This window comes from Cupressus sempervirens, chromosome 9 (assembly GCF_028749045.1).
Source record: "Cupressus sempervirens isolate cs-2001-9-10 chromosome 9, ASM2874904v1, whole genome shotgun sequence".
NCBI classification, from domain to species: domain Eukaryota; kingdom Viridiplantae; phylum Streptophyta; class Pinopsida; order Cupressales; family Cupressaceae; genus Cupressus; species Cupressus sempervirens.
This window is the reverse complement of record NC_143126.1, coordinates 648,033,560-648,052,544: the sequence shown is the minus strand read 5'-3', so window position 1 is coordinate 648,052,544 and position 18,985 is coordinate 648,033,560. Positions and strand designations below refer to the sequence as shown.

The 18,985-nt window shown below is 34.6% G+C and overlaps 1 protein-coding gene across 1 annotated transcript in view; it reads right to left on the bottom strand.

Annotated features, from left to right (window-relative positions):
• Window positions 1-14,506, bottom strand: part of LOC149540404 (U1 snRNP-associated protein usp106-like) — a 114,166-nt gene extending 99,660 nt beyond the window's left edge. Inside the window, exons 1-4 of the mRNA XM_089801506.1 lie at window positions 14,086-14,506; window positions 10,611-10,663; window positions 10,225-10,393; window positions 10,016-10,079 (exon numbers count right to left, since the gene is read on the bottom strand). Coding sequence (XP_089657632.1) covers window positions 10,016-10,079; window positions 10,225-10,393; window positions 10,611-10,663; window positions 14,086-14,232 — 433 coding nt within the window. The 5' untranslated portion in view covers window positions 14,233-14,506. The remainder of the gene's footprint in view (window positions 1-10,015; window positions 10,080-10,224; window positions 10,394-10,610; window positions 10,664-14,085) is intronic.
• Between the last annotated feature and the right edge of the window lie 4,479 nt (window positions 14,507-18,985).

Here is an 18,985-nt window from a genome sequence, read left to right as displayed (position 1 = left end):
CTTTTAAGTATGTGCATTGTGATCAAATTACCTTCTATTTAATGATGTTATTGTGTCTTTAAGCTTTATTCAAATATGGGTGCATGGAATGTTCTTTAAATCCTAAAAAATCTCAAAATTTCGAGGTTTTTTCACTTTGTCGAGTCACTATCGAGTCTGAGCCGTGTCACGAGTCTAGTCACCCTTGCCGAGTCCGAGCCAAGTCCGAGTCACGTTACTTTGGTCTCAACAGATGTCTCTTACTCCAGTATCAGATCGTTTCCCGAAGAAGAACATTCAATGCAACTACTGCCACAATTTTGGGCACATGAAGGTTGAATGTCAAAAAGGCTTAGATACACAATCTAAGCAATCAAGTGTGCAACCCAAAGCAAAAAGTGTAAAGCACACTAAGCAGACGGAATCTCTCTTTTACGCCTTCATGACTAAAAGACCTGCAAATCATGTCAAGTCATCTACCTTGTACATTGATTCAAGTGCCTCTCGTCACTTCACCCACTGTAGAGACTAGTTCACTAATTACCAGCCTTACACAAATTTTGTTATTTTTGGTGGCGAAGAAGAGTACACTATTGTCAACAAAGGCAACATTCAAATACAGTTTTCTAGGAGGAATCTCATTTTCCTCGATGTATACTCCGTTCCAAGAATTAAACTAAATCTACTCTTAGTTAGTCAGTTGTTGCAACATTCTCCACACTTGGGTGTCACCTTCAGTTCACATTAGTAAACCATCATTGATAGGGAGACTCGATTTCTTGTTGCAATGGGTCTTAAGGATCATGGTCTATTCCAAATTACTGATTCTAGTGATTCTCAGGATTTAGCTATGGCTGCTTGGCGGTCTTTTGTTAGCACACTTTGGCATCATTGATATGGGCACTTAAATGTGCATTATCTCTCTCAGCTTGCTCGAGAAGGGCTTGTCTTTCGATTGCCAGAGATTTTGACTCAATAGCTTGGTGTTTGTGATGCATGCGAGGCTAGGAAGCAACATCGTACACCTTTCACAAGTGGCAATTCATGGCAAGCTTCTCACGTACTTCAGCTTGTTCATGCCAATATCTGTGGCCCTATGGATACTCCTTTTGTTCTTGGGGCCAAGTATTTTTTGTTGTTTGTTGATGATTTCAGTAGAAAAATGTGGGTGTATTTCTTTAAAAAGAAATTAGATGCATTTCCTGTCTTCCAGAAATTTAAACCTTTAATTGAAAGAGTTTGGGAAATCTATTATTACTCTTAGATCAAACAATGGGAGCTAAATTTTGTTCTAACGCATTCTCTAGCTTCTTGGATACTCATGGCATCAAACATCAGTTAGCCACACCCTACACACTAAAACAAAACAGTGTGGTTTAACGTCGAAACAGAACAATCATTGAAATAGCTCAATCCATTCTTGAACATAGACATGTTCCAAAGAAATTCAAGGCAAAAGCAGTCAACGCTGCAGTTTATCTTTTGAACTAGTCACCATAGTGTCCGTCAAAGGTAAAACTTTGGAAGAGGCCTGGTCAAGTCGCAAGCCAAGAATCAATCACCTAAACGTTTTTGGCTCCCTTGCTTTTGTTTGGATCTTTGATGCGTCACACACCAAGTTGGATGCCAAGAGTCAAAAACTCATGCTTGCTGGATACAGTAGTCTTCACAAAGCCTACTACCTAATCAATGTTGAGACATCTCGTCTCATCTACAGTCATGATGTAGTTTTTGATGAGCTGCGAGGACCTTTCATGCCTGTTTCTCCTGTTCCTGCTCTAGCAAATTAGCCTATGAATGCTCATGATTTGGGAGTTAGGCTTCCATTAGGTCCACCTGATGGGAGGGCTCCAATAGCTCCTGTAGCTCTAGTTATACCAGTGATCCCTGTACAGACACCTCCAACTTCTCCTTCAAGAGCACCTCACTTGTAGATGCTTCACCTGAGTTTGATACTAACGTTGGTCATTCTCCTCTCTGGCATAAGTGGTCGACTAAGACACTTGTTGATCTTCATGATGATGAGCTCATTGATGGGAGAACTGCTTGGAAAAAGAGCAAACCTACAGAGTCTATCAACTTGTTCTGAGGGCCAACATTCATAGTGTGTTTGAACCTCAAATGTATTCCAACGCTAAAGGAATTCCAGAGTTGGAACGAGCCATGACATCTGAACACCAAAGTCTGCTGAAGAATAACACATGGGTCCTTTCTGATCTTCCACCAGGGAAGAAACCCATTGGCTGCAAATGGGTTTCCAAAATCAAATACAAATCAGATGGTACTTTGGATAAGTACAAAGCTCGTTTAGTTGCAAAGGGATTTTCTCAGCGTCAAGGAATTGATTATAAGGAGACCTTTGCTCCTACTGCAAAGATGACCACCATCAAATTAGTCCTAGCCATGGCAGCACAATTTGGCTAGAAGGTCCATCAGATGGACATCAAGATTGCTTTCCTGAACAATAATCTCCATGAAGAGATCTACATAACGCAACCTCTTGGTTTCAAGGTTGTTGGTAAAGACCATCAAGTTCTCAGATTGGTAAAACCTCTCTATGGCTTGAAGCAGGCCCCTCAGGCATGGTACATAAAAATTGATAAGTACCTCAGTGATCAAGGCTTCAAGATGAGTTCTTTAGACTCAATTTTGTACATCAAGACTACTGACAGTGACAACATCCTTCTGGTTATTTATGTGGATGATTTGATCATCACTGGCAATTCGACATCTTTGATTCAAGTAATCAAATAGAATTTATGCCAATCTTTTGATATGATTGACCTTGGCCTCATGCATTATTGCCTAGGTGTTGAAGTTTGGCAACAATCTTCTAGTATATTCATCTCTCAGTCCAAATATGTCAGGGCTCTGTTAGACAAATTTCATATGCAAGATTGCAAGTTTGCATCTACACCTATGGAGAAAGGTCTCAAGTTATCGAGAAAGTCTGATTCTCCTCCCATTGATGATACTACATACAAGTAACTAGTAGGCAGCCTCATCTACCTCTCTACTACTAGGCCTGACATCAACTTCATAATCAGCTACATCTCATGCTTTATGACAGCTCCTAAGTCTGATCATTGGATGGTCGCAAAGCATGTGCATCATTATGTGGAGGGCACTTCAGAGTATGGACTTATGTACTCTCGAAGTTCTACTCCTAGACTCAGTGGGTTCATAGATTCACATCGGCAAGTTCTATTGACGGTAAAAAGTCAACTTCTGGATGTGTGTTCAGTTTGGGATCCGTTGCACTCACATGGACTTGTAAGAAGCAACAAGCAATTTCTCTCTCATCTACAGAGGCCGAATACAGAGGGACTGTTAAGGCAAGATGTGAAGTTGTTTGGCTTCATCGGAGGCTTGGGGATATGCAGATGTCACCAACAAGACCGACTACTTTGTTAGTTGATAACGAAGGCATTATCAAGTTAGCACGAAATCTAGTCTTCCATGAATGAATCAAGCATGTGGATGTTCATTGTCACTACATACGACAGTTGGTTGAAGACGAGACAATAGATTTGCAGTATGTTCCTACCACAGATTAGACTACAAACATTCTCACTAAGCCTTTTGGTCCTAATAAGTTTGTCATATTCAAGGGACAGCTTGGTGTTATAGAAAGATTTATCATTAAGGGAGGGTATTACAATAATAGATAATCGTTTATTCTTAGTTAGTGGTAATCTATTGTATATATCTAAGTTCGCTTTAGTTGTAGTTTTTTTCGCTTTCTTTCAGCTAAAATAGAATGTTTCTATTCTTTACAATCGTTTCCTAAGGAAACATCATTCCATTATTTTGTATATAATGACCTCTCGGTCTCTGTTAATAACAAGCAAGTATTTACCAATTACTTCGTCATAGTTTTGTCACGACATCCATCATGAAGCATATCGTAGAATAAGGTTTTCACCTCAATCATATCTCTCACAGAGAAGAATGTATTATGAGGCATTGCACTTGGAACTTCTTCTTCATGAAGAAACACTATCATTTTTTACTTCCTTGTTAAGGTTGCTTCTAATAAAGTGTCAAAGCTCCCTCTAAATCTGAAATTAACATTTGAGCTCCTCTTTCAAAGTTACATTTGATAAAGTGTCAGATGTCAAACTCTCTCTGAGTAACTAAAACATATCCTCTATCTACTCCCTCTCTTTGTCCAAGGTTGCCTCTAATGAAATGCCATGCTCCCTCTTGATATAGAAGAATATTCATAATCTCAATTATCAAAGATATTCATTTCAAAAAGCTTCACTTTCTCCAGCATGATTATCACATGACTAATGAATTTAAATCTTGAATTCAAATGTTCTTGTGTATATTTTGACTGAAATTCTTTGAATTTGGGTATGGTAAATACCAGGGAAACAAGAAGAAAGATATCCATGACTGAACAGATTAAAGAAATGATGCAACTTTGTAGTATTATAATAACAAGTCATTCAAAAACATTATAGATACATGAAGACATGTCAATGAAAATGGTGTGAAGTGTGTGAGGAGCAAATAAAGAGCAACGATATGCTTAACAAAGAGACAATTTGATTTTGGAAAACTCTTATTTTATTGAAACAAAAAAAAATGGAGATCTACATGCAACAAAGTTTCAAGAATAACAATTGGTCTATATGCTAATTTGGATACTCTATGGAAGAATGAGTTAGGAATAAGAATCAGACAAGAAATAATAATATTATAATATATACAAGGGAGGTAGATATACACATATTTATATACGTATATGTATATATAGATATATGTGTGTATATTTCATATGTGAATATATACGCATTCAGACATATATATATATATATATATATATATATGAATACACAAGGTGTAACGCGTAAGACATAGATAGATAGATAGATAAAGGGATAAAATAGATAAATAAAGGGATAAAGAATTCTTATATAATCTAATATATATTATATGTTAATGAGAATAAAATCAGAATCATCCGTAGGTAAAGTATATGTCCAAATGATCTATAACATATTCATGAATGATCTAGTTATACATAAGATACTAGTATATATTTAATCTATTACTTGTTCACTCACTAATCATCTGTTAAGAGGATAGTAGTCCATGAAGGGTGAGGCAAAGTAAAATTGGTCACATGAAGGGTAGATCCCAAGATGCGCAAGAGACTGCTTGTAGACTGTTCAATGCACTCTTGGCACAATAATCTAGCCTCCTTAAGGTTAGTGATTAGAAGCGAAGTAAGGAATTCGGACTTAAGTATATAATATGAATTAATGATTGTACTCAATATAATAAGATTTAAATGGATAGTGTTGTATGTTAGTCATAGGGAACCAGCATTCTCCAAGTAGGGAATGTTACAAGTTGTCATTCTCAAGTGCAATCCAAACCCTAGTTGAGAATTTTAGGGCAAATTAAGTATCGTCCAAGTTGGGAACATTACAATGCTAGCGTGATGACATAACTTTTGATACGCTGCTTGGGGAGCTTGATGCAATGCACCAACTAAAAAACATATAATTAGTATCTACCAACGACAATGACTAAAGCACAAAAATAACAAGGTAACCTGAAATGCAAATAACCAGTATACATGATAGGAGGACACGAGGGCCAAGAGCCTAAGTTTGGGTAATGATCCAAATACGTGTAGTACTTAAAAAATAGTCCTCAAAAGACACGAGTTGTAAATCAAACTTCGCCACACTATAAATTTAACACTAATAAACATTAAAAACATGAAAAATCATTGCATTATAAATTTAAAATTTGAACATTAATAATGGTGGGAAGAGCAATGGAACTTTGGGAGCAAAGTTACCAAAAGTATAAGAATTGCAATACTACATACACATACTAAGTCAAGTTTTAAAGATTTTAGCTAATAAACATAAAAGTAGAGAAAGCGGATATAGGATGAGTAATAGGGAGAGAGATAGGTCTAGAGTTTTGAAGAGATAAAAAGAGTAAGGTAAAGAGAGCAAGAAAATGTTGATAGAAGCTTGCTATTTAGTGAAATTTGCCTAAGTTTGAAAACTTATAGATCTTAAGGGTGAGTGAGTAGCTGAGTTGGTGTGAAGGCGAGTCATGAGGTGTAGTGTTAGGCTTATGATGTCGATGCTACACATCGACTACAGTTCGATTCACACTAGAATACCACAAACCCTTTCAAGGGTGAGTGAGTAGCCGAGTTGGTGTGAAGGCAAGTTGTGAGGCACAGTGTTAGGCTTATAATCTCGGTGATACGTATCAACCACGGTTCGATTCACACTAGATACCACAAACCCTTTTAAGGGTGAGTGAGTAGCCAAGTTGGTGTGAAGGCGAGTCGTGAGGCGTAGTGTTAGGCTTATGATATGAATAGTACGCATCAACCATGGTTCAATTCACACTGGATTACCACAAACCCTTTACCGGTATATGGGTCTGGTGAGGTTGATCTCACTTCTTTTCCTAAGAAATGAATAGTTTGGAAAAGACCACATGAGGGGTGGTGTTAATGCAATTTTGATGGGGCTTCAAAAGGCAATCCTAGACCATCGCGGGTTGGTTTTATCATCAGGGATGAGAATGGTGATCTTGTTGCACTTGGGGGGCAAACGTTATAAAATGGCACTAGTTATGTTGTTGACTTAGAAGCAACTATGTTGGCAATAAGAGCTTCCAAGAAATTAGGCACAACAAAACTGCATGTGGAAAGGGATTCCCTAATAACTATAAAGCCTATCATCAAAGGATTTTAAGACGCATGGCAACTCCAAAGCAACATTTCCAACATCACCCTCACTTCATTGGAGGATTTCAAACTCACACACATTAAAAGAGGGGGGACTAATGAAGTGGATAGAATGTCCAATTGGGCTCTAAACTTGAGTGGGGAAATCAAAATTTAAAAATTTAAGGCCTAAACCCACATGAATTTGAGGAGACAAGTTTAAGCATTTAAAATGAGTATAAAGGAGGTGATTCAAAGGGGGTGATCTTTTCTCCACATTTAATGAGGGGAGGAATCAATCATTCCACCATTATGTACAGTTTCATTGACAAACTTCAAAAAAAAAAATTAAAAATAAAAACTTTATAGGAAGTCCTATTCGCAGGGAAGTGGTGTGTTCGGAGTTGCAATGAAGAATGGAGACTTCTTTCATCCTTATCTGTGAGAACCAACATCACCCTCTTCATGGGAAGGTGAAGAAACAACCTATGGATGTGTTTGAACTTAGACATAAATTTCTCACAAAAGTTATGGAGTTGTTACTAGGTGAAATGTTCTTCAAGGTGAAGAACAAGCACCGAACTAATGTTGACATCTTCTCAATGATAATGGCTTGGGGCCTTTAGCTAGGTAAGTAGAAACCTAGGATTAGGTATGTTGTGGAGAAGTTAGTGTCGACCAATTCTAGTCTAGGTATGGAAAAAATTCTACATTTCTCCATCCCAAAGTGGGGTATGTAGTTGGGGGATTAAAATTCAGGGATTGATAAAATTGAAGGAGCACAATTTGCTCCATTTGTATGGCGGTTCATTGAGGAACAGAGACATGCAAGATTTAAGCAAGGTCGTTTGGGTTAGTACATCCTTAAACTGTTAGTTATGACACAAGTCCTAGATGAAGATGTTAAAGCAATGAAGAAAAGAGTGTATTAGTGCTTGGAAGATGAAGTAGCATTGGTGCTAAATCTACAAAACTAGGCACAAGACCCACAAATAAACAGAGATGATGAATCATGGCTGGAATGGAAAGTGAAAACACTCATGGATGAAAGAATTTGTGGGTTTGTTCCTCAAACCCTAAAAGATGAGATGTGAAGATAGAGGTGCCTTCATGTTGATCTATTGTATTTGCATTGTGAATCCTAGCGCTTTTCTGTGATTTTGATATGGCAAAATCAAATTAAAGGTCAATTTTTTGGGGGATGTTAGTGTCATGGAGTGTGGTTGTTGTTTGGTGCTTTGTAAGTTTGTGCTTCTGAAGGAAGTAATTTTGGTGTTCTAGTGTTTTGGAGTGGGGGCTTTTACATAATCGAAATCCAATTGGTTTATCAAAGGTATGGAACCCTGGTTTTTGAGAATGTGGATCAAGTTGCAGGCATTGTGGTAGGTAGACCAAAGCTGATGACTCAAATGCGAGAACAATGCCGAAATTTTGTTAACACCCAGTGGCCTAAGACAGGAAAGCAAGAAAACTGGAAAAGATGATGGCAATGATGTATGGGTAACAGCAAATTTGGTGAAATGAATGTCCACGGAGAGGCTCCGTTTTCCAACATGGAATGGTGCAATGTGCAATTAGTAGGACAATGTTGTTTTTGTCACATTTATGAGACCAGCATAATGATGTAAGGACGGATCATAATTTTGGATGGTGTGATAGGATCAAGAAAGCATTGTAATGAATTCAAAAAAGCTGATCCTTGAGCAAATTAGTGCGAGGTAGCTTAATGTACTTTCTTTTAATGTCAATTAATAAATTTGAAAACTTGTTACCGAGAAAAAAAAATTATAGATCTTCTAAAACCTAGAATCTACATTATAGATCCTACGGATCATAAATCATTCTCAAATACCTTGCCAATATATAGATGAAATATAACTTAAAGTATGTGTCATTTAAATGATATATTTCATGTGTATATTTTGATGAAGAGAAAGAAACTGATTTGAAGACAAGGTGCAATTTTTAAAAAGCTTCCCCGCTATTTGCTTAAATACCAAGTTTCTAAATGGAGTTGAGGAAGACTCCTAGGCATCCCCAAGACAGACAGGGGGCTCTTGGGAGTATCGAAGACGTCTCGTTGTCCCACTACTTGGAAACTTTTTGGCGACAGGAGCAGTTTGATAAGGGGACATGCCTGCCTTGTCCTTGCATTCCATTCAAGGAATGAGGGTTTTGGAGAGGGGGACACATCCCCATGGCACACTAGATATTAAAGGAACAAGGACAAGTAACTTGAGAAGAACAAAATTGTACACCAAAAGGCAAAAGGATGCAATAAACTCAACAAACCCCTAGAAAATATTATCAGTTATATTAATATTGAAGACTAGCCATGCTTTCCAAAAAATTGAAAGCACACTAAATCCATATAAATTGAACATGTCTTTGAACAACAAATTTATTAAAAAAAATTGTTAATTAAAGAATATCTAAGTTCAACATCTATGGATGAAGGTATCAATGCAGCTAAAATATCCAAGATGAATTAACATGGCTATTGTTTGGAAAACATACATTTAGTAAGGTTTAGATAAAGTAATCATACATTCAAAATATCCACAAAACACATGTTGAAACATTAAAAAACATAGAAAGAGATACTTATAAGCCAAAAACTGCTTACATATAAACACAGAGAGAAGTTATATCTGATAAGAAGCATATTATTATCTATTTGAAATTACTAGTAGATCTCGCATCCCTAGGTATTTTTTCTTCTCTTCTAGTTTTGTTGGTTATTTCCTTTCTGAAAGAGCTTTTAAATATAACTAAGCTTCTAAATAGTTTTAAAATTTTCAAGTTCAGAAAAGTATCCAAACACCATCATCCTTTGTCTTGAACCCTTCAACATTTGAGTAAATTGTAAAGTGGCAAAATATCGTAAATAGTTTAAAATATGTATACTCACAAAAGGAAAACAAAATCCATGTATAAAATAGCTGAAGCAAGAGGAATGATCAAAAAAGTTCTAAATTCAAATAAACTTTAGGTGGCAAATCCTTGCAGAGAGAGAAACATTCTGCTTCTTGAAGCACTAGAACCTCTGCATTCCATTTTTTCATCAGATCCAAGACCAAACTCTATTTTTCCCTATTTGTCATTATCAGTGTTTTGAATTTTATTCAAAACAGAATACAATAAAGCAAGCCACAATAGGAGTTACATAAAGCAAGTTTATAAAATACTAAAGCAATCGGCCTACATGAAATTATTGAAAACTAATGATATCATAATTAAATGAACTGAATTTGTATGGAGGACATCTAAAACAAACAAAATAAACACCAAGAATATCAAGCATATTAAATGGCTCCATACCCAGATATTCTGCTTCTTTGAGCTTTTGTTTTATTTGTTTTGTAAAATCTTCCACCTCAGTTGACTGCAAACATTCAAATAGAACATAAAATATTCAGAACAGGGATCTGAGAAAATGTAGACTATATTACCAAACACTATAGCAAAATGAAGTATCACACTAAGATATCCAGTATCAAATGAAATATACATGGAATAAATACAGGTACCTTTGTAACTTCAGACACAGAGATTGCAGTTGCAGCCTTGGCATCATCATCCTCAAGACGTCTGAGAGCTCTTGTAATTTTCCTTTCACATTCACCAATATGCCTCTCAAGAACATCCTCCATTTCTCTGTCATAATTGTCTTTACCTTTTTCCTTGGCGTCTTCATATCTTTGGCATGTGAAGGATATACCCAGGAAGGACAAATGCAAGTATACATTGCAAATGGCACAATTGCCAAGCAACTCAAAAGGTTAATCACTGTACTATTCCATTCAAAGAAAATGGCTAGAGTCAATGTGTAGATAACACCAGATGCAGCTCACAATAAACATATTGCAAGCTAAAAATAAAGAGACAAATTGTTTCAACTATACTTAAAGGATACTCCTTTCGCAGCTGTAATGAGTGGATTTTTGAGCAAGCACCCAAATCCATTTTCTGACACAGAATGCATATATCCAACATAAGAATTAAATTAAATATCTCATTTTCTAAATTTAAATCTTAATGCAAATTATATTTAAGCAGAGTCCTATAATTTTAAGACGCCAACCAATGAACAAAAATAAAATTTTATTATAATATCAAAACCATTATTTAACAAGGATAAATCCACGCATTAAACACTGAATAGATTAACACACTTCCAATAACCTCATTTAATTTTATGACATCTTACCTCCTATTACTCTATCACCATTCTTTTCTGAATACTATTTTATATATCAAACTTAATTACACATAATTTGCTCTAGAAAGGCATCTCTTGCAGTGACCAAGTCGCCTACCTCTCTATGTTAAATCAAATTAGATTTACATTGTATATTTCACATAGCAACTTGGACATGACACTTCTAAGATTTTTGGGTATTCTGGGATTATAATAGCCTTTGAGTGTTTGATATTAAGTATTTAGCCATTGAATAATAATTCTGAATCGGTATCAAGTCCAAAATTGCCTGCTAACGTCTTGCCGATACTTCATGAGTATCTGATATTTTCCTTATATCCTGATACAATATGTTGTTCTGGTGTGAAGACTAATATCATCTTTGGCTACAACTATTGATTACAACCAGTATAGTTTCCCTCTGATTTATATCCAAACACGTGTTAGTTATTTTTTCACCTAATAAACGGAGGCCCTCTCTAGCAGACTCCAGATAAAGAAAATGTTTCTTTCTTTGGCATATGGACAATGGATGCTCCCAGCTATCGAGTCACTTTAATTTGTCGTCTACTAAGGTATATTGTGGTGCACAATTTTAGCCAAGGGTGCTGATTGGTAATTCACATACTATGTTGGGTCAGTTATCCACTCGTGTAATCTGATACCTGAAACTTCCCTGATTGCTCCAAGTCTTGAACAAAGTTGTGAGGGTTGTATTATATGGGTTAATGTCTTTGTCTTTTAGGATCCTCTATGATGACATATATGCTTCAGTGCTGACTGTTATCTATCACATCCTCCATGAATCTCCAATGTTTACCTGCCAATGACCAATTCATATGAGATTATTAAATGGAAAAGGTGAAATCAGTGTGTTTCTCCTTTTGAGTTGTTCACATGTCTGTATGTGCCCTGAATAATTCCATTTATTTCAGATTCAATGTAATTTCTCCATTACATGTTCTCCTCTCCTAATCATATATTCTATGTTCACATAAACTGCAGCCTTCATTAAACTACAATCCCTTTTATTTTAAATGTGATCTTTCTATATAGACTCTGATCTCTTCATTATAGAATGCTCTTGTAATAAGTTTGTCACAAAAATCCGATGCTATATATATCTCTGACTATCAATAATTGTCTGATCTATTGCTTGTAAATTAACCCAAATTTCACACAAACATTCTGTCCATTCCTGATGACAACCGCATTTAAAAGTTTGATTCTTCTTTCTCCAGATCAACCGGTTCATAGAATTTGTTTTGCACCGATGGGTTATATGAGTGTCACACTCTACCCTATGCAGACTTATTTGTTGTCAGGAGAGAAGATGTGACAGGGCAGATTCTCTGGCTGTTGCCGCACCTCCATTTTTTTGCTGCAGGACCTTTACATGAGGAAAGTGTTTGTTTGCTAGACCTGATATATTCTTCACATGAATAATGCTCTCCATATCTACAATTACTCTTTGATGCCCGACTCTCTGTAGTTTCTCTATTCCTTCATCACTTATTTACATTTGCAGGGTGGCTCTGATACCATGTTAAATTTTGTAGGATCATTTTCTGCAAATGTAATAACACTGCCATTATCTCTATGGTAATTTATAAATTAATCATCATATAGACAATATTAACATTAATATATAACATATATATATATATATATATATATATATATATATATATATATATATATATATATATATATATATATATATATATATATATATATATATATATATGAGGGTTTGTCTAATTGATGATTAACCAATAACCATAGAAGGATTATCTCTAGGTCAATTCAATCCGACTGAAGCTACACCATTAACAATGTTTACATAAGGAGATGAACCTCACTGTAATCAGTGTTTAGTTATTTTTAAAAATATTAAAATAATAAGTTCTACTAATTTTTACAACAACTACTTAACATTTGCAACACCTAGTGTATTTATTCATTTCACGTCCTATGTGAGGGCTTACTTGGAATAATGTAACTTTTAAGAATTATAAAATCCTGCAAAACTAACATATACTTATTCCCAACAATGAAATATATGTTGTGGTCTGAAACACCAATTGAAAAAAAAAACACATGGTTCTACTTTAAGGTGTTTTCTGATTGCTACTATCCTGAAAAGATATCATCCAATTCAGAGAGGCACAAATAAACAAACTATTTTTCAGGCTTTCTCAATGCGCACTACAGTGGTAATAATATTATATGATCGTCATTTTCAATTTTAAAATTAGCAGAATTTTAATTCTCCTTCAAAATGTTGGGTATTATAAAGTTAACAAGGAACTCTCAATAGCAGGAGTTTGAAATGTTAATATTATAAACTTCAAGAAGGAATGACTGGGAATTCAAATGTCACGTATTCATGTTTGAGGAACAGCGCTTACAACAGGGACGTTAGAATGCTGTGAAATTTAAACTTGAAGAGGAACCTGCCGCATCGGAAATTTGAACTGTAACACATTTGAACTTGGAAAACAGTTAATTTAGAATTCAAGATTGCAGTGACTATGATAACATTGGGGTCGAGAACATAAATAATTTACCGCCGATGTCCTTTCGCGATATATTGAGTGAGGAGAAGGTGGAGAGAATGGGAGAGTTCCAAATTGAATAGCAGAAGAGCGGTGCTTCACAAATCAAAAATAGGTGGGTCTTCTGTCCCATAGGCCCTCTTTGATCTTGTAATTCTATTCTTGATGAAAGACTTGAACATTAAGAAATTAAAATGTCAAGAATTTTCAAGTTGAAAAGATACGCAAACACTAAAATTTTGAATTGTCACGAATTTTCCCCTAGAAAAGATACTTTTAACATTCAAAATTTGAATCATCGAAAGTTTTATACTTCGGGGAAGAATCCCACATTGGAACGTTGAACTGTCTGGAATTTCAAACTTGAAAAAAGACTCCGATATTCGGGAATTTCGAGAGTCGGAAAATTTTATACTTGAAAAAATAGCAAAGCATCAGAAATTTAAATCGTTGAGCATTTACAGTTGACAAGAAACTGGGAATAACGGAACTTGGAAAGAGAAAAGACATATCAAGAAAAAATTGAATACGGCAAACAGGAGCAAAAGCAGTAGAGCTTTAAGCTAAACGTGGCGAGCCCAGAAACACGCCATCATAATCATAAAACAGATTTTAGCTATGAATGCAATTACCGTCAATTGGAAAAGGTCGTGAGGGCAAAGCCCGGCCAGAAAGAGACGGCAAACATCTCTGTCATAATACTTGCGTTTCACTTCTGTAACTTCTCCGTTGCGGTTGGCGCCCATCAGAGCATCCAGTTGCTTTCGAAACGAATCCATTCTGTAAATTCCAAGAAACCACAATTTTTTTAAGGTTTGTTTATAGCCCTGCAGACAACATAATTTCGCCCAGCGGTTTATTTATTGCCCTCGAAAGATAATTTCCAAGGATCCTTAACGAGAAAGTGAGTATCAAGGAGCTGCATTAATCGATCTATATACGGAACCAAGACCTCAACAGAAGAATTTTCAAGTGTGTAGAGAACTGACAGCAAATTAGTCGTTTGGACGAGTTACGGAACTTTCCAAGGGTTAACTCTATTTAGAATTGGTTGCAATAATTGCCAATTTGGAAAAGATCGTTTAATGAGCTCTCACGCAAATATGAGGTGGTTTGCTTTTTGAAAATATAATCTAAATCATTTTTTTTTGGGTAATTAATGATAAAAAAGAATATTAAATTGAAAGTGTAATTAAGTGGCTAGTATTAGTTTTTATTGTAAGAGAAGTACCTATTTAATGTTAAGTGGGTAGATAAAATGAGATATAATAGTTAGTCAAGAGTCTACAAAGAACGGTAAATTGAGAGCTTCTTATCTGAAAAGTCTTGGGTTCTAATCTACTTGAGTGAAATAAATAAATAATAATAATTAAATAAAAACATATAATAACTAATCTTGGCTTCAGCCTCTTATCGAGATCAATTGAATAAGCTATTTAGGAAATGTATGTAGGTTAAAAATATTATGACAATTCATCTCACCTTTAACAACAAAAAAATTATAATAATAAAATTAATCTTAAACTTTAGTCTCCTACTTGTGTTTCCACTAAGTCACATGCTTAATATTGAATGTAATTGTAATTTTAGGAGAATGTTTAGAGAAAACTTAGCGCTCAAATATGGAGGTCTAAATTGGATGCTAATGCCCAGATTCTTGCTTGGAAAATCCTTCATTTTAAACTACCAGTTGGGGATAAATTAAAGTGCATGAAAATTCGACCACCAAAATGTCCATTTTGTCAACATGTTGAAATTCTGAAGTATACTTTTGGGACTCTATTTGGGCGAAAAGAAAGTGGTCTTTTATTTTTTGATATATTCGTGTCATTTTTATCATAACTTACAATGGAAAAAGGCCATTTTGGGCTTGAATCTTCATACAAACATCATTGATGATTCCATGTGATAGTTTATTTTATTTTACATATGGAATAGTGGATGTATGGCTTTATTTTCAAATCTTGATGTTCATCTAGGAGGTAAAATGCCAAGGTTTTATTCTGAAATCATATGTCAGACTTTTTTTTTAATGCTCTCACATGCAAAAAGGTGTCAAAGATCAACTACTAACCAACAATCAATTGGATAGAATCAGGTACCAGCTACTTTAGCTTCACAGTCATGACATTGTATTATGAAAACAACATCAAAAATGTTAAAGTTCCAATAATGATAGCTTTTGTAAGCTCTTTCTGAGGTGTTCTTGCTTATTTGTTGGTCTTTGTATGCATAGCTAGTCATTTCTTCTTGTATGCTGCTACAATTTCTTCCTGTAATGTTATATGTCCGATATATGATTAGTTTGCTAGATGTAATTTGGTACTCATCCAAAACTAGTAATCTTTGTAGCCTACGCTACTCTCTATTAACATTTTTTCCTTTTATATTATTTGCATTTTTTCAATACAATTTTTTTTTTAATCATGATTAATTTTTTTTATCGGTAAAAGGCCTAAGCCAAATAGTTTTATTAATTTAAACTTATAAATGAGTTTTTATTTGTTTCTCTTGATCAGAATGGATATTGGTAGGAAAGAATGAAGTTAAGAAAACCTCTAGTCTTTTTACATTACTGAAATTTTGCTTTATCCTCACTATTAAACTTCTTTTTGAAGCTTGATTGTTCTTTAGATTTCTTGTTGTATTATGTTCTCTCGATTCCAAAGTTTGAAATTAAAGTCACTAGATGTGTTTTCCTCCATACTTTCTTTTGGCTAAGATCCTTGTTAGTAATAGTGAATAATAAAAATCGCATTAAATCAAAAGCATTTTCGCAAAAAAAAATTTCTTAATAAATATAGAAAGTATGTTTCTTCTTTAACCACTTATAAAATTTGAATTTATTATATGATATAGTAAAAATTGAATTATTAGGAAAGTTACTATTAGCAATGTCTCATACTAAGAGGCACTAAGAATCCTACACAACCAAAATTACAAAACTTCTTTTTGAAGTGTACTTTGTTCTCATTATTAAATTTCTTTTTGAAGCTTGATTGCTTTTTAGATTTCCCACTTTATTATGTTCTTACCATTCCAAAGTTCAAAATTCAAGTTAGTAGATAGTTTTTCCTACATACTTTCTTTTGGCTAAGATCTTTGTTAGTAGTAGTGTATCATAAAAATCACATTGAATCAAAAATATTTTGGTAAATAGCCTTTTTTCTTAATAGATAGAGAAAGTATCTTTTTTCTTTAACCACTTTTGAAATTTGAAATTATTTTATGATAGAGTAAAACTTGAATTATTAGGAAAGTTACTATTAGCAATGTCTCATACTAAGAGGCACTAAGAATCCTATGCAACCTAACTAGAGGAGGAAATACACATCTATAAAACATGATAATATAAAAACAAATTACACTCAAATTAATAGTGAGTGGCTATTTAAAGAGAAGGCATAAAAGAAAAATGAAAAAAGACACCTGCTACTGATATTTTGCACATGTGTAAAATTTAAGTATTCATATAAGGAAAGTACATAAATGCCATTCATTTCACAAAAAATAGAAATGTCCTTGTATTATTCATTTTCAAATATACAACTGATGTTTTAAAAAAAAAGAATTGATATGCTTAAAGGAAAAGATCTCACACAAGCCGTGAGTATAGCTTACTATAGCTAACCTTCTTTCATAAAGGAACACACAGACAGATAAATATGTTTGAAAGAAAGAAATGAGGATAGAGATAACCGGTCATTGCCTTTTTGCTTAAATTGGTTATGGACTCCATGGTGTTCTTCATCCAGCTCTGAGCTTTGAATTCTTCAGCAACTGCTAAAAATGAAAAAGAAATGATATTAGATCCCGAAGGATCTAAGCAATGACTGAATATCTCTAATACTAAACATATTCTATCTGTTAATGCATTTTGTTACAAAAGAAAGTAAGCTATATTAAATGCAATGTTGACAAATATTTTGCAATAAGCTTTTCAAAGAAACAAACAAACAAAAAAAAATCATTTGTGGGTGTCACGAGCCCGTGCTCGAACCTCATAGATGATATGCTACAGGAAAATATCTTCAAGAACCTCAAGATGCAAATGCATTTTAAAAATGGACGAGGGAAAGGATGAGTTTCATTCCATTGAGAAGTATTTTCACCATGTCAAATATTACAAGGATGTTCATTTTCAAAAATTGGGCAATCCAGAAAAAGATGTGGCTTGCTTGGTATTGAATACCTTGATTACATATGATGAACGTGTGAAGGTTTTAGTTTCACATTTGAAACTAGATGATCCATCTAAGATCAGATTTACCCCACATAATCTTTTGACTGAACAACCTGGGGATCAACCCATAAGAGTAAGGGTTATGATGAGCATAAGGACAGTGAGCATTGAATCATTTTTTTTAGAAGTTTGAGACATCGGTTGTGTTGTAAATATATGATTACAATGGTGTAAATTTTCTTCCTTATCAACAATTTTACAATACAAGCAGATTATATATCCTACATGTCGATACCGAGCAAACTTTGGAAATATTGCTCACGTTGATGATGATAGTGGTGGTAACTTTGTTACAGAGAGAGAAATTAATTAGCTTCAAGATGGAGAAAAATCTAAATCATCTATTATTGATTACAATGGTTCATGTAGAAGATGGAAATAATCAACCATGCTATCCAGAAACAACCACATAATCAAATGCTAGGTCACCGTGAGATAGAAAATGGAATGGTAGGAAAATATGTGTGACTGACATATTAGGAAGCGTATAACTTATCAATTCAAATGGAATTAGCTATAAGGAGCTATGATATTGGTTCGGGAAGTCACTGTGGAATTTATGGAGTAAATTGTCCTGAATGGATTATTAGTATGGAAGCTTGCAATAGCCCAAGGAATATATTGCATTCCACTCTATGATACTCTTGGTTTGGATGCAACTGAATTTATCATTTGCTATGCTAAGGTCTCAATAGCTTTTGTGTAAGAAAGCAAGATACTTGTGATTCTTGAATGTTTGACCAAGTGTACAGAATTCTTAAAGACATTTGTGAGTTTTGCAAATATAAGCAATGGCCAAAGGAAAGTAGTTGAAAGAGCTAGAGTGAATGCATACTCTTGGGCTAAATTCTTATCAATGGGGAAGAAGAAAATATATGAACCTTCACTACTCAAGAAGAATGATATTTGCACAATGATGTATACTAGTGGTACATCAGGAGAACCAAAAGGGGTCTTGCTGACAAATGAAAGCATAATTGCAGAAATTTCTTCAATTTGATCACTTGCTACATTTATAAAAATGCCTCAATTGGCTTCTAGCGTGGTGATGTGAAGCTTTTGGTGGAGGATATTGCAAAGTTGAAGCCAACAATTTTCTGCAGTGTTCCTCATGTTGTTGAATATACACAAGTATAAATGAAAAGATATCAGCTAGTGGAACCATAAGAAAGATGTTATTTGATTTTGCATATATTTTTAAATTGAGCAACCTACAAAAGGGTTTGAAACACGATGAAGCTGCTCATTCATTCTACACAAGGAGGTTACACAATCATGTATGTTGAAAG